Raw genomic sequence first — 22,715 nt, 5'->3', positions numbered from 1 at the left:
GATGTCAATTAGCCTATCAGAATCTTCTAAAGCCATGACATAATTTTCTGTAATTTTCCAAGCTGTTTAAAGGCATAGTCAACTTAGTGTATGTAAACATCTGACCCACTGGAATTGTGATACAGTGAGATATAATCTGTCTGTAAACAATTTTTTGAAAAATGACTTGTGTCATGCACAAAGTAGATGTCCTCACCGATTTGCCAAAACGATAGTTTGTTAATAAGAAATTTGTGGAGTGGTTGATAAACGAGTTTTAATGACTCCAATCTAAGTGTATGTAGACTTCCGACTATCTCGATATCTCTGTGTTTACACAGGCAGCCCGATTCTTATTTTTTGCCCAATTAATGGCAAAATATCTGATCTGATTGGTCAAAAGATCAATTAGTTGGAAAAGATCAGAATTAGGCTGCCTATGTAAACGCAGCCATAGGGACATACCTGTGAGCAATTTGAGGTAATGATAATTCCCTTGTGCCCAATTTGCTGATATTAATGTAGAATTTAGTAGAATTTCCCCCCTACCACTGATACAGTGTTAAATAGGTTATCATCCCCTTTAATTCAGTGTAGGATAATCTGATCCTAGATATGTTGTTAATGTTAACTTCAATCTAGCCCAAGCGTAGCCCCCTGGGCCATTGGCTGGTTCTTTATCTTAGCCCTGCGTGCTTCAATGTTGTTATATTGACCATTACAATTGAAAGGCAGCTCACCCCCACACACACAGTTCCCATTGTCAACAGAATCCAACCCATTGAATCAAAAGTCTGGTACTGGATCCCCACACTAAACAGCTCGGTGTTGAATTCCCCTCATAAACCTCAAGTGTGATTGACAGGCTGTAACCTTGGCAATGATTAAAGTAGTTCTTTAGTGGCGGCTGCGGAGCGGTGATAAGGCTGTTTGTGGAGCCGGGCTGTGAGATAGGGAGTAGTGTGTTTACTCCCAGCTAGCTAGGGCCCTCACATCTCATCCGCTAATAATTAGCACTGTGTTGTTCTCCCAGGCTTAAAGGATTACGATGGAGTTTAGTCTGGAACACGTGTCGGGGGGAGACTACACCATCTCAACCATTATACTGAAATACTGGAGAGTATCATCCTGAAATTTACCAAAAATGCATTGAGATATTAAGAACAGAAGGGAAGAGATAGTTGGCCATTTTAACATCATTGTATGTGGGACTGTTACATCATTGTATATGAGGGCTTTTCTTTGAATGTGTGCTCTGTACTCTACAGCCACCTAGTGCTAATACTGTATCAGCACTGTGTCAATGTTTTTTTTTCTCTCTATAGAAAAAAATCCATACTGTTCTACTTCAATATCCTGAAATGTGCCAACCCTGCTGTCCTCATCAACCTCCAGTGTCCCACCACTCAGGTATTCATAGCATATTGGTCAATAACAATATTGACTCATAGAGTACATAGGTAGAGTTATTGTTAAAGGCCCAGTGCAGTCAAACTATTTGTTTTATATCTTATTGTACAACAGCTGATGAAACTAACACTGTAAAAACCAAAAACAAAATATCAGTGTTATTTCCTAATAGTTGCCGGTTGAAAATACAATCTACACAGAACCTTCTAATCAGCAGGTTTGCATGGGTGGGAGTTCCGGCTTTCCATGGTGACCTCACCATGAAGTGAATTGGTTAATAGACCAAAACAGAGAGAGTTCCAAACCTCTCTGCCAATAACAGCTAGTTTTCAGTTTTCCCTTCCCCACTCAGACCACTCCCAGACAGTCTGAGGAAAATTCTAGCTTGAGAAATAGTTTTTTGCTAAAAAGCCATTTTTGTCAATTTTTTATGAAATCTGTGACAGTAAAGTACTTAATTGTCGCTCCAAAGTTATTCGATATTGATATAAAAAACCGTTGCATTGGGGCCTTTAAAAAAGGGTGTCATATCAGCTTACTGGGTATTCATTAGTGTGTTCAATACTTCCTCAGATGTGTGTTTCCAAGTGCCCGGACAGATTTGCAACCTACACAGATATGCAGTTGCAATACCAAATCACTGCAGCCCCCTGGGAATATTACAGGCTGTTCTGCAAACCAGGATTCAACAACCCAACAAAGGTATGCATGCAGGCGTAGCACTGTTTGGAAGTGTGTACTGTTAGGATGTGAACTGCTTTCATCGCGTGTAACAACGACTAGTTGTCTAAAGCAGGAACAACCTAAATAAACTGAAATTAAAAGAAAAAGAAACTACACTATGAAACAAAGATAAATTATATAAAGAATGATTGTAACGGCCGTTGGTGGTGGAAGAAGGTGAGAACCAATGCACAGCGTGGTATGTGTCTTTTAAAAAAAGTAAATGAACACTGAACAAAAACAACAAAGTGAACGAACGAAGCCGAAACAGTTCTGTCTGGTGCAGATACAAACACTCAACAGAAAACAATCACCCACAACTCAAGAGTGAAAACAGGCTGCCTAAGTATGGTTCTCAATCAGGGACAACGATTGACAGCTGCCTCTGATTGAGAACCATACCAGGCCATAACTAAGGTCAGAACGTGACAATGATAGTAAAAAGCTTTTGGGCACCTTAAATGAAATTTTGGGAAAATAAGCCAACTCGACTCCTTCATTTATTAAATCAGATGGCTCATTCATCACAAAGCCCACTGATATTGCAAACTACTTTAATGACTTTTTCATTGGCAAGATAAGCAAACTTAGGGATGACATGCCAGCAACAAACCCTGACACTACATATCCATGTATTATCGAAACAAATTATGAAAGACAAGAATTGTACTTTGGAATTCCGTAAAGTCAGAAGAGGTGAAAAAAATATTGTTGTCTATCAACAATGACAAGCCACCAGGGCCTGACAATCTAGATGGAAAATTACTGAGGATAATAGCAGATGATATTGCCTCTCCTATTTGCCACATCTTCAATTTAAGCCTACTAGAGACCGTGTGCCCTCAGGCCTGGAGGGAAGCTAAAGTCATTCCGCTACCCAAGAATATTAAAGCTGGCTCAAATAGCGACCAATCAGCCTGTTACCCACCCTTAGTAAACGTCTAGAAAATATTGTGTTTGACCAGATACAATGCTATTTTACTGTAAACAAATTGATAACAGAATATCAGCATGCTTATAGGGAAGGACACTCAACAAGCACAGCACTTACTCAAATGACTGATGATTGGCTGAGAGAAATTGATGATAAAATGATTGTGGGGGATGTCTTGTTAGACTTCAGTGCAGCTTTTGACATTATTGATCGTAGTGTGCTGCTGTAAAAACATTTGTGTTATGGCTTTATACCCTCTGCTATAATGTGGATAAAGAATTACTTGTCTAACAGAACACAGAGGGTGTTTTTTAATGGAAGCCTATCAAATATAATCCCGTTAGAATCAGGAATTCCCCAGGGTAGCTGTTAAGGCCCCTTGGTTTTTTCAATTTTTACTAACAACATGCCACTGACTTTGAGTAAAGCCAGAGTTTCTATGTACGCGGATGACTCAACACTATACACGTCAGCTACTACAGCGACTGAAATTACATCAACACTCAACAAAGAGCTGCAGTTAGTTTCAGAGTGGGTGGCAAGGAATAAGTTAGCCCTAAATATTTATAAAACCTGAAGCATTGTGTTTGGAACATAACACTCACTAAACCCTGACCCTCAACTTGTAATTACAAGTCTTGTAATAAATAATGTGGAAATTAGGCAAGTTGAGATGACTAAACTGCTTTGAGTAACCCCAGATTGTAAACTGTTATGGTCAAAACATATTGATGCAGTAGTAGCTAAGATGGGGAGAAGTTTGTCTATAATAAAGTGATGCTCTGCCTTCTTAACAACATTATCAACAAGGCAGGTCCTACAGGCCCTAGTTTTGTCGCACCTTAACTATTGTTCAGTCGTGTGGTCAGGTGCCACAAAAAAGTACTTTGGAAAATTGCAATTGGCTCAGAACAGGGCAGCATGGCTGGCCCTTGGCTGTACACAGAGAGTTGATATTAATAATATGCATGTCAATCTCTCCTGGCTGAAAGTAGAGGAGAGATTGATTTCATCACTACTTTTATTCATGAGGTATTGACATGTTGAATGCACCGAGCTGTCTGTCTAAACTACTGACACACAGCTTGGACATCCATGCATACCCCACAAGACATGCCACAAGAGGTCTCTTCACAGTCCCCAAGTCCAAAACAGACTATGGGAGGCACACAGTACTACATAGAGCCATTACTACATGGAAATCTATTCCGCATCAAGTTTTTTTACATTTATTTTTTATTTTATTTCACCTTTATTTAACCAGGTAGGCTAGTTGAGAACAAGTTCTCAATTACAACTGCGATCTGGCCAAGATAAAGCATAGCAGTGTGAACAGACAACACAGACTTACACATGGAGTAAACAAATAACAAGTCAATAACACAGTAGGAAAAAAAGAGAGTCTATATACATTGTGTGCAAAAGGCATGAGGAGGTAGGCGAATAATTACAATTTTGCAGATTAACACTGGAGTGATAAATGATCAGATGGTCATGTACAGGTAGAGATACTGGTGTGCAAAAGAGCAGAAAAGTAAATAAATATAAACAGTATGGGGATGAGGTAGGTAAATTTGGGTGGGCTATTTACTGATAGACTATGTACAGCTGCAGCGATCGGTTAGCTGCTCAGATCGCAGATGTTTGAAGTTGGTGAGGGAGATAAAAGTCTCCAACTTCAGCAATTTTTGCAATTCGGAAAATTGTATTTAAAAAACAGATAAAAAACAACAACATTGGCACAGACACGCGCACACACGCATGCACACACACACACACACACACACACACACACACACACACACACACACACACACACTATACATACACATGGATTTAGTACTGTAGATATGTGGTAGTGGTGTAGTAGGGGCCTGAGAGCACACAGTGTGTTGTGAAATCTGTGAATGTATTGTAATGTTTTAAAATTGTATAAACTGCCTTAATTTTGCTGGACCCCAGGAAGAGTAGCTGCTGCTTTGGCAGGAACTAATGGGGATCCATAATAAATACAAATACCTCACACCCAGGCTACTGAATTGTGCTGCGTTGTGTTAAAGATTATGAATTAAAGACAGAGTTTTAACACTTTTGTAATTTTCTGTTCACAGAGCGTAACGACAATTAGTAGGACATGACTGACACTTCTCCTCTTTTTGCTTTAAGCCTGTTGCACAAGTGTTACGAGACGAGGACTGTCCATCAATGATTGTGCCTAGCAGACCATGTAAGTACATCAATAAAAATGACAGCAACTGGCGGGCAATAAGGAAGAAGTCCTGATACTGAATGATCTTGTCTACTAGTCCTACAGCGTTGTTTTCCTGACTTCATCACTCTGAATGGAACCCTGACGGTGGCCAAAAGAACCCACTTCAAAGATGCCCTGGACAAAGCCCGCAGTGTGACTGAACTAAGAGACGCCGCCAAGTGAGTTACAAAGACACCCACACATGCATGTGGATGTGCCTATACATGCATGCGGGCACATACAGTACACACACACACAAACATTTCTGTAATTATGGCAGTTTTATAATGGCCATTGTCTCCTGCAGTGGCATCACAGGTCTGGTGGATGCTAAGGAGGTTGGGATGAAGATTGTGGAGGACTACGCCGCCTCATGGAACTGGATCTTGATGTAAGAAGTCTTGCTGGCAGAGATACACTGGGTTGAGTTCTTATAACAGACAATGAATTGTGCTGTACGGTACTTTATTGTACTTTTACGCTACTGTGAAATACTATATTTAGAGTGTGTACTGTGTGTTATTTCCAGAGGTCTGGTGATAGCACTGGTGGTCAGTCTGATCTTCATCCTGCTGCTACGTTTCACTGCCGGACTCCTCCTCTGGTTCACCATCATCGCCGTCATACTGGTGATCGCTTACGGTCGGTCTGTGTGTGTGTGTGTGTGTGTGTGTGTGTGTGTGTGTGTCAAAGTTATTAGAGTTTTGTGTTTTTAATATTTTTTTTTATTTCTATTAATTTAAGACTTTTATTCGAAATTCAGCTTAGTTTCAGTTAGTTTTCCGATCCACTTGAAAAGTTTTTATTTAGTCGAAGTTTTATAAAAAACATTTATATTTCGTTTTTATATTATTTAGTTGAAGTTTTAGTGTGTTTTGGGGATGTCAGTTCTTGCCAGTGTGGGACAGTAATGCGTAAGGTGATGAGTCAGGTTATAGGTTAGGTTTAAAGGTAGACTCAGCGAAATGACGTAGATGCACAAAGTAAACTGTAATAGAGGGTCAATTTCCACAACAACCAGGAGCGGTGAAGCGCGAGGTTAAACGTCTCCGCTGTTCTGGTCCCGTAGCTACCACGTTGTAGCAGCGTGAAGCGTACCCGTGCACATGCGCAGATACTCTGTGTGACTGTCTGTGTGAGAGCAAGGTTTTGCATCATGCTCATCTCAATGGCCGTGTTCGGGCAGTCGAATTTTATCACCTTTCTATGTGTGTTACATTCTGGGGATAAAAACGGTCCGACTTGCACCCACATGTCAGGTGCATGAACTTTACAAAAAATCATGTGGTCAAAGGTCATGAAGTTTTGACCGCAGTCAACCTCAAGTTTCTGCAATTGGAGGCTCTATTGTCAACCAATCATTAGGGGTGACCCACGCGAACGTGACCAAAGGCGTGACTGAAAAACAAACCAATTTCCCGCAATTTATATGTACAGTGGATATATGCAAATGAATTTGATATTTGAGGCTCTGTCTCACTAAGGGATTGTACAATGTACACACATAATATTATATTATGATGTCAGTTTGTGAGTGTGTGATATGTGGGTTGGAGACGTGTTTATTTCGACATTACACAGAAAACCTTTTAGAAACAATGGCAACACTGCCATGTTGATCTGAGCCTTGCTGTTGAAAAAACACAGCAATGTTAGACTTTCAGCTGTCGCAGATGCACCTCCCCCGACTTCACTCCAATTTTGTCTACAGTTGTTTGCTTTAGCCTTTGCCACTCAAACGCAGCCAATATCTGCGGTGCTGCTGTGCCAACGGGTGTGTTCATTATTTATTTTATTTACAAAGAGTTTTTTCATGATTAGTTTTCATTTTAGTTTCAGTTTTAGTTTACTATAATAAAGTGTGTGTAACTGTACATACGCGTGTGCGTGCATGGCCGTGTACCAGTGTGTCAGTGTGTGTCTGTTTTTACCTCCCTAACCTCTGCTTCCCGTGTCTCTGTAGGGATATGGCACTGTTACCTGGAGTTCTCCCTCTTGAGGCAGCAGCCCGGGGCAGATGTGACCATCGTAGACATCGGCTTCCAGACAGACGTCACGGTTTACCTGCATCTCAGTCAGACATGGCTCATCTTCTGTATGTCATCACCTCACTCATGACAATATCTCTCTCTCTCAGCTTTGTCTTAGGGATAAGCCTCTTTCAAACCATTTAGCCTGATTACCAGTTCCTGTAAAAGTTGAAAATTAGTAAATAGATGTTCTGTAAATACACAGTCTGTCATTATCTTAATACATAACATTTGGAGAGGATCATTTGGGTTAGGATTGATGTTACTATGGTTTGATGTTACTATGGTTTGATGTTACTATGGTTTGATGTTACTATGGGTTGATGTTACTATGGGTTGATGTTACTATGGGTTGATGTTACTATGGGTTGATGTTACTATGGGTTGATGTTACTATGGGTTGATGTTACTATGGGTTGATGTTACTATGGGTTGATGTTACTATGGTTTGATGTTACTATGGTTTGATGCTACTATGGTTTGATGTTACTATGGGTTGATGTTACTATGGTTTGATATTACTATGGGTTGATGTTACTATGGTTTGATGTTACTATGGTTTGATGCTACTATGGTTTGATGCTACTATGGGTTGATGTTGCTATGGGTTGATGTTACTATGATTTGATATTACTATGGGTTGATGTTACTATGGGTTGATGTTACTATGGGTTGATGTTACTATGGGTTGATATTACTATGGATTGATGTTACTATGATTTGATATTACTATGGGTTGATGTTACTATGGGTTGATGTTACTATGAGTTGATATTACTATGGGTTGATGTTACTATGATTTGATATTACTTTGATATTACTATGGGTTGATATAACTATGATTTGATATTACTTTGATATTACTATGGGTTGATGTTACTATGGGTTGATGTTACTATGGTTTGATATAACTATGATTTGATATTACTTTGATATTACTATGGGTTGATGTTACTATGGGTTGATGATACTATGGGTTGATATAACTATGATTTGATATTACTTTGATATTACTATGGGTTGATGTTACTATGGGTTGATATTACTATGGGTTGATATAACTATGATTTGATATTACTTTGATATTACTATGGGTTGATGTTACTATGGGTTGATATTACTATGGGTTGATGTTACTATGGGTTTATGTTACTATGGGTTGATGTTACTATGATTTGATATTACTATGGGTTGATGTTACTATGGGTTGATGTTACTATGGGTTGATGTTACTATGGGTTGATGTTACTATGATTTGATGTTACGATGGGTTGATGTTACTATGATTTGATATTACTATGGGTTGATGTTACTATGGGTTGATGTTACTATGGGTTGATGTTACTATGGGTTGATGTTACTATGGTTTGATGTTACTATGGGTTGATGTTACTATGATTTGATGTTACTATGGGTTGATGTTACTATGGGTTGATGTTACTATGGTTTGATGTTACTATGGGTTGATGTTACTATGGTTTGATGTTACTATGGGTTGATGTTACTATGATTTGATGTTACTATGGGTTGATGTTACTATGGGTTGATGTTACTATGGTTTGATGTTACTATGGGTTGATGTTACTATGGGTTGATGTTACTATGGATTGATGTTACTATGGTTTGATGTTACTATGGGTTGATGTTACTATGGGTTGATGTTACTATGGGTTGATGTTACTATGGTTTGATGTTACTATGGTTTGATGTTACTATGGGTTGATGTTACTATGGGTTGATGTTACTATGGTTTGATGTTACTATGGGTTGATGTTACTATGGGTTGATGTTACTATGGGTTGATGTTACTATGGGTTGATGTTACTATGGGTTGATGTTACTATGATTTGATGTTACTATGGGTTAATGTTACTATGGTTTGATGTTACTATGGGTTGATGTTACTATGGGTTGATGTTACTATGGATTGATGTTACTATGGTTTGATGTTACTATGGGTTGATGTTACTATGGTTTGATGTTACTATGGTTTGATATTACTATGGTTTGATGTTAATATGGGTTGATGTTACTATGGTTTGGCTCAGACCTTCTGCTGTGTCCCCCCCCCCCCCCCCCCCCCTCTGTTAGTGATAGCTCTGTGTACCATAGAGGCCTCCATCTTGATCATTCTGATCTTTCTGAGGAAGAGAGTATGGATCGCTATCGCTCTACTGAGGGAGGGAAGCAAGTAAGTCGACTAATAGTAACAGTTTCTCTCACAGTAACTTCTCTCGCTGTCTTCACAACTGTTGTTTGAGAATAGTTTATTTACAATGTTCTTCTTGTGCCTCTGTCTCTAGGGCTGTTAGCTACATCATGTCAACACTTTTCTACCCAATCATCACCTTCCTGCTGCTGGCCATCTGCATCTCCTACTTTTCCGTCACCTCTGTGTATCCTCTTACTGGTGTGGTGTTTCTCCACTAGAGGGCGGTGTTGGTGCATTTCTTTGGTCATCGTGCTGTTCATGATTCCGATCCCAGATTCTATAAAGTATATTGTATTGAACGACTTATGGAATACAGAAACAGAGACACAGAGATTGATCTAAGAAAGTGCTGTTTTGTTGTGTATTGTTGTACAACAGCAACATGTTTGATGCTTAATCAGCGTTACACACAGATTCCTGGCCTCCTCTGGAGATGCCATCTATAAAGTAATGGCTGCTGAGCCCAACTGCATGTACGCAAACAAGACATGCGATCCTGAGGTAAGTCCCCTTTCTAAGTATCCTGCAGACATACACAGAAACTCTGGTGTGGAGTACCCCCGATTTGTATAAATAGTCGTTTATTATCACAACCTCCCTCCCAGACTTTCAACAAGACCAACGTGTCCAAGACGTGTCCGGGCGCCCAGTGTACATTTGCGTTCTACGGCGGGGAGACGCCCTACCACCGCTACCTCTTCATCCTCCAGCTGTCCAACCTGCTCATCTTCCTGTGGCTGGTCAACTTTATCATCGCCCTGGGCCAGTGTACCCTGGCTGGGGCCTTCGCCTCCTACTACTGGGCCCGGAGGAAGCCCCAGGACATCCCCACCTGCCCCCTGTTTTCTTCATTTAGCAGGGCCATACGGTAATGAGCCTTCCGTACCATTCTGCCAGTTCGTTTCACTATGGCTCAGGGATTGTTTGAGACAGGTTTTTAGGTGTTTGGAGCGTTTGGGAGGTTCTGATTGTTTTTTCATGACTAAAGATGTGTGTGTGGCTGGGTTACAGGTATCACACTGGCTCGCTGGCATTTGGTGCTCTGATTCTGGCCCTGGTTCAGATGGCTCGAGTTATCCTGGAGTATCTAGATTCAAAACTCAAAGGTGAGTTCGGCTTCATCTAGTCGTGGATGTGACTCTGTGGAGTAACTCATCACTAATGGTCGGTGGTCTGTGTTCAGGTGCCAGTAACGTGGCAGCACGCTTCCTGCTCTGCTGCCTCAAATGCTGTTTCTGGTGTCTAGAGCGCTTCATCAAATTCATGAACAGAAATGCTTACATTATGGTGAGTAGTGTGATGTGTGTCTATATGTATTGATATTATTACATGGCTTTGATCTGTGTTAATCGCTGCATATGTAGTAACTGAATCAAGGGTAGATTAGCTACGGTGTATGCTATAACTCAATATGGTCCCATGGTCTGTGGGTTCCCTCTAGATTGCAATATATGGGAAGTGCTTCTGCACGTCAGCTCGAGATGCCTTCTGCCTATTGATGAGAAACGTAGTAAGGTAAGGCCCTCTGAAGCCAGGGGTTGGATTATTAGGCAACCCAGTGTTGGCTGGCACTTCACTGGGGTAACCTTACTGGGTTCACCCCTTTCTCCTGCAGGGTGGCGGTACTGGACAGAGTGACAGACTTCCTACTGTTCCTGGGGAAAGTGCTAATAGCAGGGAGTGTAGGTGAGTCATTGCAAATAAACATATATTTTTTATTGTGACTACTATATCATCCTTTTAGGATAACAGTTGATATTTTATTTGACTGCAATCAGTCAAAAGTCACGTTTTAAAGTCTAAATAAAAGATGAAGCATATCTGTGGGTTTTTCAACAAGCTCTCACAGTTTCATGTCAGAATTAGATGTTCATCCATGTTTCTCAAACGTTGAATTTCAAAGTTGTTCCAAACGTTGAATTTCAAGTGTTTAAGGCTAAGTTTAGGCATGAACTCCCAATTCTTAAGGTTAGTCATTTACTCTGAATGATTAAGTTAATAGTTATCGCTGGATTCAAACTTACAACCTTTGGAATCAAAGGCAGATGCTTACCGAAACCTACTTTAAGGTAACAGCGCTCACTGGTGCCACCTAGTGGCCAGTTTCCACATAAACTCCCAACGTCCTCGGATATGGATGGACGTCAAACACTGAATTGTATCACGGGTGACCTGGCTGGGGTATTTACAATGTTGTGTTTTTTGTGTGTTGCAGGCGTCATAGCCTTCTTTTTCTTCACACACAAAATACCAATTGTTCAGGAAGATGTGCCGACCTTGCATTACTACTGGGTACCTCTACTGGTAAGATACAACAATAGAAAGGGTATAGAAATGGGTACATCCTACATTCAGCTGGGTATTGATGGTGTATTATCGTGTCTTCTCATTGGCAGACGGTGATATTCGGGTCCTATTTGATCGCTCATGGATTCTTCAGCGTCTATGCAATGTGTGTGGACACGCTGTTTCTGTGTTTCTGTAAGTAAAGCCTACGTATTGTTCTTCATGGACGTGCTTCCAAAACACTGTGGTGTTGGTTTTTGATTCATTTCCATTTTAAATTGAAAATAACATCTGAAGGAATTACACCTGCTCTTATCCTTGGATATTCAGTCGATCCCAATATCAACGCTTTGACCTTCTTCTTTTTTTACACCGTGGCTGTTCTCTTGCTTTGCTTCACGTTCTATCTGAGCACCTCTAATCCCTCTCGCTCATCTCCTTTCCTCCTGTATTCCTTTCTCCACTCCTCCCATACACCCCTCCAGGTGAGGACTTGGAGAGGAACGACGGGAGCCCTGAGAAACCCTTCCTCATGTCTGCTGAGCTGCACAGTATTCTGAGAAAAACTGAGCACCACTGAGGAATGCAACACTCTCCTACAAACTAATAGCTTTACTTCTTCCAAGTTATTTAGCATGCTTTAAACTGAACAGAGCTCAACTCTGGCTACCTACACTATGCTGTCTATCAGCTAACAAGGAGATATCAGTCCCTAATGGAGAATGAGACCACTGACTGTGACTTTTGCAACTCAGAAACTTCGAAAGTCTTCAGAACTAACATTGACTGATTTTGAGAGACTCATACGAACACTTACATTGACTATGACATGTGTGATCATTAGAATAACTGTTAGACCTAGAGAATCGAACAATGAGACTAATAGTGTGGCCATTAGACTTTGCTACTGCCTTACCTCAAGACTAGGGACTGACAGGCAGGAACTATTTTGGAACAAGTTCAGGTGGTCAGACTTCACTGTGACTTGTGCTGATACTGAAACCAACGTGTAACTCTCTGGTCCAGCGAGAGAGAGAAACACTTCTGGTTTGCTCCAAACAGATCAGAGACTATGCATATCCAACATGCAGTACACTACTGTATCATCCCTAGCATCATTATTAGTCCTCAGCAGCTGTACTGTAACTGCAGTTTACATGGACGATGGCCCTTACTGCAAAAACAATCACGCCATGAACTTCCATATTTAGAACAAAAGGAACCTTTTGGGTGCAGCAGACTGACAGAACTCTAAATTGTAGTCCGACTAATACTTGTTCTGCAGACTTTTAGCTAAATCAACCAGTTGATTTATGCTACTCAAAGTCAATATTGGGTACTAATGGAGTTCCAAATATTCAGCCACTAAAGGTTAAGCAACAGTGTCAAGGACAATCATGATCAAATTCTGCCCTATATCCCACTACTGCAGAAAACAGTGCAGTTTGCGGTCAAAACCTGCATCTGTGATGACCTTTACACCCACACATGGGCTCATGTAATGTATAGCACGGGTAGCCTACATTATGTGTGTGATACCCTACATGTACAGTACCAGTCAAAAGTTTGGACATACCTACTCATTCCAGGGCTCCAGGGCTTTTCTTTATTTTATTATTTTTACTATTTTCTACATTGTAGAATAGTGAAGACATCAAAACTATGAAATAACACATATGGAATCATGTAGTAACCAAAAAAAGTGTAAAACAGCTCAAAGTAGCACACTCTTGGCATTCTCTCAACCAGCTTAATGAGTCACCTGGAATACATTTCAATTAACAGGTGTGCCTTTTTAAAAGTTAATTTGTGACAGTTGTGTTGTGACAGGGTAGGGGGGGGGTATACAGAAGATAGCCCTATTTGGTAAAAGACACCGTCCATATTATGGTAAGAACAGCTTAAATAAGCAAAGACACATTTCAAGAACTTTGAAAGTTTCTTCAAGTGCAGGCGCAACAACCATCAAGTGCTGTGATGAAACTGGCTCTCATGAGGACCGCCCCCGGAAAGACCCAGAGTTATCTCTGCTGCGGAGGATAAGTGCATTAGCGTTACCAGCCCCAGAAATCGGCAATTAACTGCACCTCAGAGAGTTCAAGTAACGGACACATCTCAATTTCAACTATTCAGAGATTTTTTCAACAGGACAATGACCCAAGGGCTATTTGACCAAGGAGGAGTGTGATGGAGCGCTGCATCAGATGACCTGGCCTCCACAATCACCCAACCTCAATCCAATTAAAAAATGTTGATTGGTTTAACACTTTTTTTGGTTTCTACATGATTCTGTGTGTTATTTCATAGTTTCGATGTCTTCACTATTATTCGACAATGTAGAAGATTTGGAAAATAATTTATTTAAAACGCTTGAATGAGTAGGTTTGACCAAACTTTTGACTAATACTGTATGTATGGGGGGACTAGCAGTTTCAAATAAGGGCTCCTGTATATCTAATATGCTCCTCCCCTGCTGTACAAATACTGAATCGACTTCGTCAAACCTGATGTTTCACTTAACTCAACCAGAGCTCAGGATTTGAAGGCATGTCATCTCTTGGTCTTGATGGGATGTCCTTACAACTGAATGGTGTTACTTCCTGGCCAATGGACTGCTTTCCATAAGCCATACAAATACTGTATGTTGTCTGATAGGAAAGCCTGCAAGCAAAATAATTCCTATGCCTAGTTTTGGCTGATGTTTGGTGGATTACAGTTGTCTGAAGTGATTTTCTTTTTACCTTGATCACCGTGGCTCTGGCAAATACTTGGTGTGTCAGTGTCACTGCAATGAAGACGCATACAAAAACAAATGCAGTTCTGTTAGTTGAGCATAAGGTGTTATGACAACTGCAGGTTCTAGTTAGCGTGCCTAGCTAGTGGAAAATTTAGGTTTTTACTTTAGGCTAAACATTTTAGACTCCTGACAATGGAAGGATGTCAAAGCCATTTGTCGAATTTGTACGTCAGTGGTACAGATGAAAAAAGTGCTACATTTTTAATATTGTCAATTACTTGTACATGCTCTTTTCTACATTTTGGGATCCGTATTTAATGTGATTTTCTTTTGTAAGATGTTGTCAATGAACGTGATGTGACGTCTATAAATAAAACGCATTTGAATAGTTCCATGTGCTTTACAGCACTTGCTGTGCCACAATGCAATTACACCATTAAAAAAAAAAGTGTACAAGCATGATACAAATCCACAGCTATTGCAGCTAAGACCTTTTTTTACACCGAACCATAAATCCCAAATACCAGTCTATTCTCCCTCCGTTTCAGTTAGTCTATTCCAGTGCTGGATCAAGAGTACAATGATGGTTCAGCCGCTCGACCCTACCACAATACCAGCACTCTGCGGATGCTCCGCAGACGCCAGACAAAGAGACAGAAGAGTAGGAAGAGAGAAAAATATTCAGAAGACTGAAACGACGAGGGACTCAAGGCAAGAGGATGAGTCTCAATGTTTTAACGGCATTCTTGCCCATGGGTATGTGCCAGTGCCCATGCGAAATAGTCTACCAGCAACAAATGTGACTTTTAGGCACAACAAAGACTATTCAATCAGTTAAAATGTGAAGTGTGTCAAATGGCATTATGATCCTCATGAACATCAGAACAAGCATCTAGTGAAGTCCAGTCCCTCATTGTCAGCAGTGATCATATGGCTTTTATTCAGTATTTCTTCACAGCCATCAAAAACAGAGCTCAGCTATATATCAGCGACAAAATAGAAACTTAATATATCAAATCATTTCATTACTTTAAACAAAGTGCTGTCACATGCATCAAATAAATTAAATATGAAATTTCATAACCAATATAGATACTATATATATATTAACAAAAAGTTTAGAAATTAACCTCCTTATTTTACATTAAATTCTGACCATTGGATCTCCTTCGATAAACCCTCAAATAATTTAATGTAGGTGCCCCACACCCTTTGATGGACGGTGAGTATCGCTCCACAGCATTCTGACCCGGTTCTGCAGGGGGTGGAATATAACGATCAGGCATGGCTGATTGGCAGCTGTGTCATGGAATGGGACATAATAGGCTGGAACACCAGTGAGGATGGAGAGTGCACTGAAGAACACAAACATGCTTTTGTTAGTCCAAAACCCATTATTGGTTATAGTAATATTGATACACTACTCATATTACTGTGATTTCAAATATTGTGACTTCAGATCTTTGCACTGATTTCTAACACAAAACTAATAAGATGTCACTCATGATACACAAGACATGTAAAAATATGAACCTGTGATCTCCAAGTGTCGACTTTGCTCACCATCCATGTATGTGTGCAGTGCGGTAAGCATGGGCGTGTGCATGGGTGTGTCTGTTGGTATGTAAGCTGTGTACTGGAGATCATCCAGGAGAGGCGGAGAGAGCCTGGACTGCTGTAGCGATGACATTGCTGCGGACGACATGTGGTGGTTGGGGCTCACGTGCTTCTTATGACGAGCTCGGCAGTTCTGGAACCAAACCTGGAGATGGAACAGGGGTGGGTTAAGCTTTCTTTGTAATTTCAGGGACACCTAATTATTTGACTAGGCTAAAATGTTAGCACGCTAACCTGGATGACCCTGCGACTGAGACCAGTCCTCTCTGCCAGCTTCTGGAGGGTCTGAGCATCCGGGTTGTTGTCCTGAGCAAACTGAGCCTGCATCACCTGACAGACAAGATGCAGAAAATGCAAGATGCACACATGAATATTGATCTTGGTATGGTTTTGGCACTTCTACATTAGGCATTTAGCAGACACTTATCCAGAACTTACAGTTAGTACATTCATCTTAAGATCGCTAGGTTGGACAACCACATACCACAGGCATAGGAAGTACATTTTTCCTCAAAGTACAGTATCTATCAGCAGAGTGAGCGCTTGGGGCGTGTCAAGTGCAATTCCAAAAATGCACGTCAGTGGTTTCTGGGGGTACAGAAAAGTAAAAAATAATCCATGATGTTCACCTGTAGCTGGTCTGCAGTGAAGCTAGTGCGAGCCCTCTTAGTTGGTTTGGCCTGGGACCCTTCTTGCTCTAACGGTAGGGCTCCCTCTACATTCACACCTTTTCCTGTAAGGACATGTGACCACAAACATTCAGTTATCAATGAATGTTTCAAAAGAACAAGCTTCAAATAAATTGCTACATCATAAATTTGTAGAAAAAAGGCCTGTGTACAGTCTGAATATTGTTCAATAAACGCCTTCCTGTTCTTTCTATGCACCCTTAATGTTGCTTACCACTTTCCATGGCCTGTTTCAGGTTGTCCAGCATGCAGTCGTAGTGGATGCGGCACAGCACCCTCTCCTCCACCAGGGCAAACTCTTCCCCCGTGGAGAGCTGGCGCTTGCAGGAGAAGCAGGCAAAGCAGGCCAGGTGGTAGGTGTTGCCCTTCGCCCTCCTTACCCAGTCGTTGGAGTGGATGTTCCTGCCACAACGGGCGCAGCGAGTTCCATACTTCCTGTGAGAAAGTTTTTTTTTTTTTTTAACATGACACTGATATGTTTGTAGTTTACAGTAAACTACATAATGCAACACATTCGTGTTATACAATTTTGCATGATAGGCTAAAATACATTCTAGCCTACTAATGTAGAACTGTGGGGAATGCAAATATTCTATATAGCAACTCTTATAAACGTGTATATGTTATGAAAAGTTAGATGTAAAAATACATGTTCAAATTGAAGATTTAAACCTTTGTTCTCAAACAAATTGTAGGCTGTGGTGGTGCATGGCCTCATAAGGCCCAAGGTAATGTCAACACTTCATTCTAAGAATCAATATTTTTTATTTAAACAGGCTTAAGATAAACAATCTGAGGCCATATAATTACCTGAAGTAGTCGAGTTTGCAGAAAACCTCTTTCTCTTTGATGTAACAACTGACATGCCTTCCAAGAGGAGTTTGGCACACGCTGCACGAGAGGCACTTCACGTGCCAGCACAAGTTGTTCACCTGAAATGTAGCCATAGCAGTCTGACCTCAAACATTTATTCAACCGAAATAGTAGCTTCATCTACAGTTTTAGTACACGAAAGGCAAGTATGAATATCTTTCAATGTCAGTGAAAAATGTTTAATATTTTTTTAAATATCTGAACTGAAATGTTACTTTATTTGGGCTAACAAATAGGTCAATGTCAAACCTTCTTAGTTGAAAATGTGAATTACTGTAGGCCTATTCGTTTATGGGCGTGGGACAACCATTTAAGGCCTTGGCCTTTAGGCCTTGGTTGAATAGGCCTAATAATGCCTGTCATCTTACCTTGAGCAGGTATTTGTCAACTATCTCCAAACCACAACTTGCACAAAGGCTTTTCCCCAGAGAGGCTGATGCCATCGTCTGCAGTGTCGAGGATGACGACAAAGACGATGACGGTGAATATGACTCGTCTTCAAAAATGTCTTCCGAGGTGCCCTGGATAGTCAAATAAAACTTACAAAATATGTTCCATGTGTAAACTACGGACAAAAATGTATGTTTGACAAAATGTGGCCTAACAGTTTGGAAGTTGTCAATTTCCACTGAAGGTTTTACGCATACTGAAATAGGCGTACAAGTAAAAGTAGGAATCACAGGTAGCCTATGTTCTGAGGGTCGGAAGATGGCCCTACACATCTCTCCTTAGGTATAGTGAGGGGTCAAAAGAAATTGGAGCAAAATAAGCTATCATCTCGAATAATACAAGTTTACAAACCAAATTGCACGATTCTTGAGAAAAATGTTAACCTAATTCAAGCATTTTTCGCAACAGTTCACATTACCAACGCATCCGTTTCCGATGTCAAATTAGTTGTCTGCAGGAGGGCAATTCTCAAAGTGAAATTTAAGACAAATTATCGATCAGAATAGGCTATATATATACAAATAAAATAAAGCCTTAATGGCCAAATCAAATAAACAATATGTTTGCTGACTTTTGGCAATTAGCGCCATTGCAGCGCTCTTCAAACCAACGTGCGATCAGCCCGCGGCTGTCACAGCTGCAGGGGTTTATTTTTGATTAATAAACGCACATTCCCTCAGGTAATGAATTAACTGATTTGTGCCCAGAAAACTAATATAAAATGATGTCGTTAACTTGGAACCGAATCATAGCCTATCGGTTTGGAGTAACCACAATTCGGTCCAATTATAGGACGTTTAAACTAGTGGTAATAGCAAGAAATGAAGAAAAATATTCTCAAAACACGATGAATGCTCCGATACTTTATTTTGGTAATATTGAATTTAGGCTTACCGTGGTGTTGGAAATTGAGTTGAACCCATTTTCAATATCGTCCACCTTGGAGCAAGCCAACATTAGTTCACTTTTCCAATACATTACTTGTAGTCCTAAAACAAATCGACCAGGAGAATAATCCGATATAGCCCAGTGTCAGAGGCTGCTGCACCAACCATGCTCCACTGAAAGCGGTCTTTACATTACTGAGGGTGTAGCTTTTTCCCTCTCCATTTTCATTATGACGGTCTTGGCCGCACCTCCTTTACCACATGCCCGCCTTGTAGTGGATATGACATGTTATCCATAGGGCAAGTATTTCGATGTAACCTTTGATCTTTTGGGGGGGGACATATGCAACAATCTTCCTGGATAAAACGCTCGTGATTAATTCCCATTTCACAGTAGGCTGCCAAACGTAAAAAGAAATTGGAACTAAATTTAACAGCCCATTTACGCCTGGTGTATATCTTACAGCTACTACTGTAGCCGAATGTTTGCAACCTTAGTTTCAGAAAAGAAAGAACTCGTACAGCCGCAATCATTTCTTTTTTAATCCACCCCATTAGGACTAACCGGTGGCATCTGGGCAGAAAGCAACGGACAGCACCCAATTTTGGTTTATTGTATCCCAGCTGAGTTCAGTATCGTTATTGCTACCTGCAGCTGATTATGATGGTGGTAGTAGTTCAATGAACAATGGGCCCTATAATTGCTAAATACAAGCAGCTTTGTGAAACCTCTAATATTTAAAAATAATGTATTGTTTGCCCATTATTTGTTTTTCCATTGTACGCACAAAGCATTAGTTAAACCTGATAAGCGTGGGGACCCTTTTCAATAGGAAAAGCATTATAACAATGATCATAATGCAACTCTTAAAAGTTATGCGATGTATGGCCCATTATAGTAATTCTTTACCTTCCCTGTTTTACTGAAATTGTATAATTTTGCTCTAAATTAAATTTTCAGCACGTCTCTTTCATTTTTTCGTTTTCATAATACAAATGCATGCTAATTCTAGTATAGTGGTGCTCATTTGCTATAATAGCCAGCATAATATTGAATAATTACTTGTATTGACGTTGAGTTATGCTAACTGTGATAGCCTTGTGCTAACATTTATGCCTGTATTAACGTTTTATTTGTTTTTACAAAGTTCGTTTCTTGTTTTGTTTTTATAAGAGAGCAGCTGACCACTCTTGACTTTGTGCGCGTGACATCAGCTCTGACACATACACACAGTGGATTTTTTTAATCATCACCGTTGAAAATATTTTATTAAAGTATTTTGTAAATTTGATCCTTTCTTTAAAATATATGTATTTGTTTGTTATCAGCAATGACATTCTTTCAGATAGTCCTAGTTTAAACGTGCCAATTACATTCATACAAATGTTTTTTATTATTATTATAGCTACATCATTTTTAAATGATAATTTGATAAATCTTACTTACACCCCATTTTTTTCAAATTGCAAGAAGTCGATTTCTTGTAATGGAAAAATATGACGATACATAATTATTATTAGATTCACCGTTCCTAGAATATGGAATTATCACATTTCACGAGCAGACAGAACCATTTAAACCTTTCTCTGGGCTACCACTGAAACTCACTGAATCTGATCAAATGAACGGTATGCTTATTATAATGTGCGCATTTTTATATTTCGTTTTTGAGTGTGTGATTGACAATATCAGCCTCTTCATCTTTGTTTTTCTCCCTATGCGGGAATTTCGTAAAAACCCACAACCGTTCAAAATATCAACTTTCAGACGCTTGGGAAAACCGTTTTTTTTTTTTTTTGTAACATAATTACAAAGACAAGTAAACCACTCCGATTTAAATCCTTCGCCAGTGAATTTCACCATTTAAAAAACCTAATTGACCCACTTCACAACGTTATTTCCAAATGTTTTCCCCTAAACTGTTAATGGGAAAGCATGGGGGTTAGGCAATATGGACACAAACGTCCAACAATTCATGTCCATCACAGGTATGATGACAAACATATGTAAATTGAGTCCCTCATAATACTGGCTCACATTTTAGCTCTTTCCATAGAAGCCCATTATCATTATATTGGTTAACTCACCTCATTGAATCATTGAGACAGACATACAGTAAAAACTGGTAATCTGAAGTTTGTTAGAGGGTCTTGTTGGAACTAGGAAGCTATTGTTTTGGTGATATCTTATTTTTTGGTGTAGGTCCATTTGAGGTAATGCTTGCGTGATACAGTTGTGTGAGAGAGGAATCAAAGTATGCCTGACATAATTGTGTGAGAGAGGAATCAAAGTATGCCTGACATAATTGCCAAAACAGTAATCTGGATTTTGTCATCTTTCTAAGTTAGTGCTCCCTGTTACTCAGACCATTGTGCACAAGGCTCAGATAAAGGTGCATTGAGTCTAATCTTTTGGTTAGGTCATGATATCATACCAGGTGACATCATATAAAAAATGTATTGGGGGAATACTGTTGGTTGACTTGACATCCGTGTGTGTTTGTTTGCTCCAAACTCCAAACTCAAAGGCTTTGTTTTTCCCACCTGCATGGTGATTTTTGGGGGGGTTGTCTCAAATAGAACTGCAGTGATCACCAAAGTGCACTGTGCTACTCTTTGTTACAGTACTTACTGAATCTAAGTTGCTCTGGATAAGTTTATCTGCAAAACCACATGTAGGCCTAAATGTGAAATGATCTGCAGCGCAGCTGAAGATTGAAGAATTTTTGTTCCTTGGCTTCTCTTTGCCTCCCTTTTTTCATTGTACTGTGTGTGACACCAAGCTCATACCTTGTTGAGCTCTGGATGGGTACAACCATATAATAGATTTGATAGAATAGACAAAGATCCTCAGTCCAGAGATGTATTGGCTGCACATCAAATATGAAACAATGACATAAATTGCAGTGTCCTCTCCATTCGATTGGCCCTAGAGAGGAGAGGGGTTCTCTGGATTCTGATGCTGCTCTATGTTGTTGAACTTTGTTGGGAAATGGGCCCAATCCAAGAGCGACTTGGTTCTAACGTTCTCTCGTATTCGCAGCGTTCTTTCTATTTCCCATCATAGTGAAACCCTCATCCTGTTACACACATGTGGAGGAGGCAGAAGGAAGAGGAGGGACAAGCATTTACACACAGTATAAATGGCAACTAGTACAACAACTGGTGAAGGATAGACATTACAAAGAAAACTGATAAGTGATCAAAGTCTAAAAAAGGAAATGGATCCTTTATTTGAGACTACTGTTGCTGTTTTTCCTCCCTCAAAACAGTCTGAAAACATTTCACATCCCGTTTTCCTCTTGCATTGCAATTGTTCTTACAACAACGTCTCGGTAGGGCTTTCTCTATTGTGACAGTGGAGATATGCTTGGTCCACACAGATATGCCTGTGTGTGTAAGATAATACCCCTCAAGGCATTGCATCTTGTCATCGGCCATGGAAGAATAACAAACCTAATGGAAATTGTCTTGTTTTGCTATTTTGGTGTTGATGGAAAGGCACAGCACATTTACCTATGGCGATTGTTTTTTATTTAATAATTAAGTTAGGGGGTTTGTTATACAATTTCAAGTCATGTTGATGAGTTTTGACATTGCGAAATATGTTTTCAGTCTAGACAGTTTCAGAGAGGTT

At 40.0% G+C, this 22,715-nt stretch overlaps 2 protein-coding genes across 6 annotated transcripts in view; one reads left to right on the top strand and one right to left on the bottom strand.

Moving 5' to 3' along the window:
* LOC110530945 (choline transporter-like protein 5-A) overlaps positions 1-13,508 on the top strand; it is a 93,396-nt gene extending 79,888 nt beyond the window's left edge. Inside the window, exons 5-22 of one of the 4 annotated variants that reach the window (XM_036985752.1) lie at positions 1,305-1,389; positions 1,963-2,091; positions 5,213-5,273; positions 5,353-5,476; positions 5,605-5,688; positions 5,827-5,939; positions 7,261-7,392; positions 9,419-9,518; positions 9,631-9,723; positions 9,953-10,040; positions 10,145-10,407; positions 10,551-10,645; positions 10,723-10,826; positions 10,981-11,054; positions 11,155-11,225; positions 11,755-11,843; positions 11,936-12,020; positions 12,311-13,508. In XM_036985752.1, the coding sequence (XP_036841647.1) occupies positions 1,305-1,389; positions 1,963-2,091; positions 5,213-5,273; positions 5,353-5,476; positions 5,605-5,688; positions 5,827-5,939; positions 7,261-7,392; positions 9,419-9,518; positions 9,631-9,723; positions 9,953-10,040; positions 10,145-10,407; positions 10,551-10,645; positions 10,723-10,826; positions 10,981-11,054; positions 11,155-11,225; positions 11,755-11,843; positions 11,936-12,020; positions 12,311-12,405 (1,885 nt within the window). In that variant the 3' untranslated portion in view covers positions 12,406-13,508. Of the gene's footprint in view, positions 1-1,012; positions 1,390-1,962; positions 2,092-5,212; positions 5,274-5,352; positions 5,477-5,604; positions 5,689-5,826; positions 5,940-7,260; positions 7,393-9,418; positions 9,519-9,630; positions 9,724-9,940; positions 10,041-10,144; positions 10,408-10,550; positions 10,646-10,722; positions 10,827-10,980; positions 11,055-11,154; positions 11,226-11,754; positions 11,844-11,935; positions 12,021-12,310 lie in introns of all 4 variants that reach the window. The other 3 variants (XM_036985755.1, XM_036985754.1, XM_036985753.1) reach the window with 3 other exon arrangements.
* A 1,972-nt stretch (positions 13,509-15,480) lies between these two features.
* lhx8a (LIM homeobox 8a) lies at positions 15,481-19,566 on the bottom strand. Of its 2 annotated transcripts, none has more exons than XM_021613076.2 (8): positions 19,086-19,566; positions 18,110-18,262; positions 17,679-17,800; positions 17,083-17,303; positions 16,809-16,912; positions 16,414-16,509; positions 16,126-16,324; positions 15,481-15,917 (listed from the first exon to the last, which is right to left on the bottom strand). In XM_021613076.2, exons 1-8 carry the CDS (start codon positions 19,167-19,169, stop codon positions 15,841-15,843), a joined length of 1,056 nt encoding a protein of 351 aa, XP_021468751.1. In that variant the 5' UTR covers positions 19,170-19,566; the 3' UTR covers positions 15,481-15,840. The 2 variants fall into 2 exon arrangements, with proteins under 2 accessions (XP_021468751.1, XP_021468750.1); XM_021613075.2 differs by having other exon boundaries at positions 16,096-16,324; positions 19,086-19,565.
* Between the last annotated feature and the right edge of the window lie 3,149 nt (positions 19,567-22,715).

Source organism: Oncorhynchus mykiss, chromosome 8 (genome assembly GCF_013265735.2).
Source record: "Oncorhynchus mykiss isolate Arlee chromosome 8, USDA_OmykA_1.1, whole genome shotgun sequence".
Lineage (NCBI taxonomy): Eukaryota > Metazoa > Chordata > Actinopteri > Salmoniformes > Salmonidae > Oncorhynchus > Oncorhynchus mykiss.
This window is presented reverse-complemented; position numbering and strand designations above follow the sequence as displayed.

Excerpts from the sequence above, each read along its gene's own strand:
- lhx8a (XM_021613075.2), bottom strand. The coding sequence starts at position 19,169 with ATGTATTGGAAAAGTGAACTAATGTTGGCTTGCTCCAAGGTGGACGAT. Across the intron at positions 17,304-17,678 it reads TGCAAACTCGACTACTTCAG|GAAGTATGGAACTCGCTGCG; the intron begins GTAATTATATGG and ends ACTTTCTCACAG. Across the intron at positions 16,913-17,082 it reads GAAACAGGCCATGGAAAGTG|GAAAAGGTGTGAATGTAGAG; the intron begins GTAAGCAACATT and ends ATGTCCTTACAG.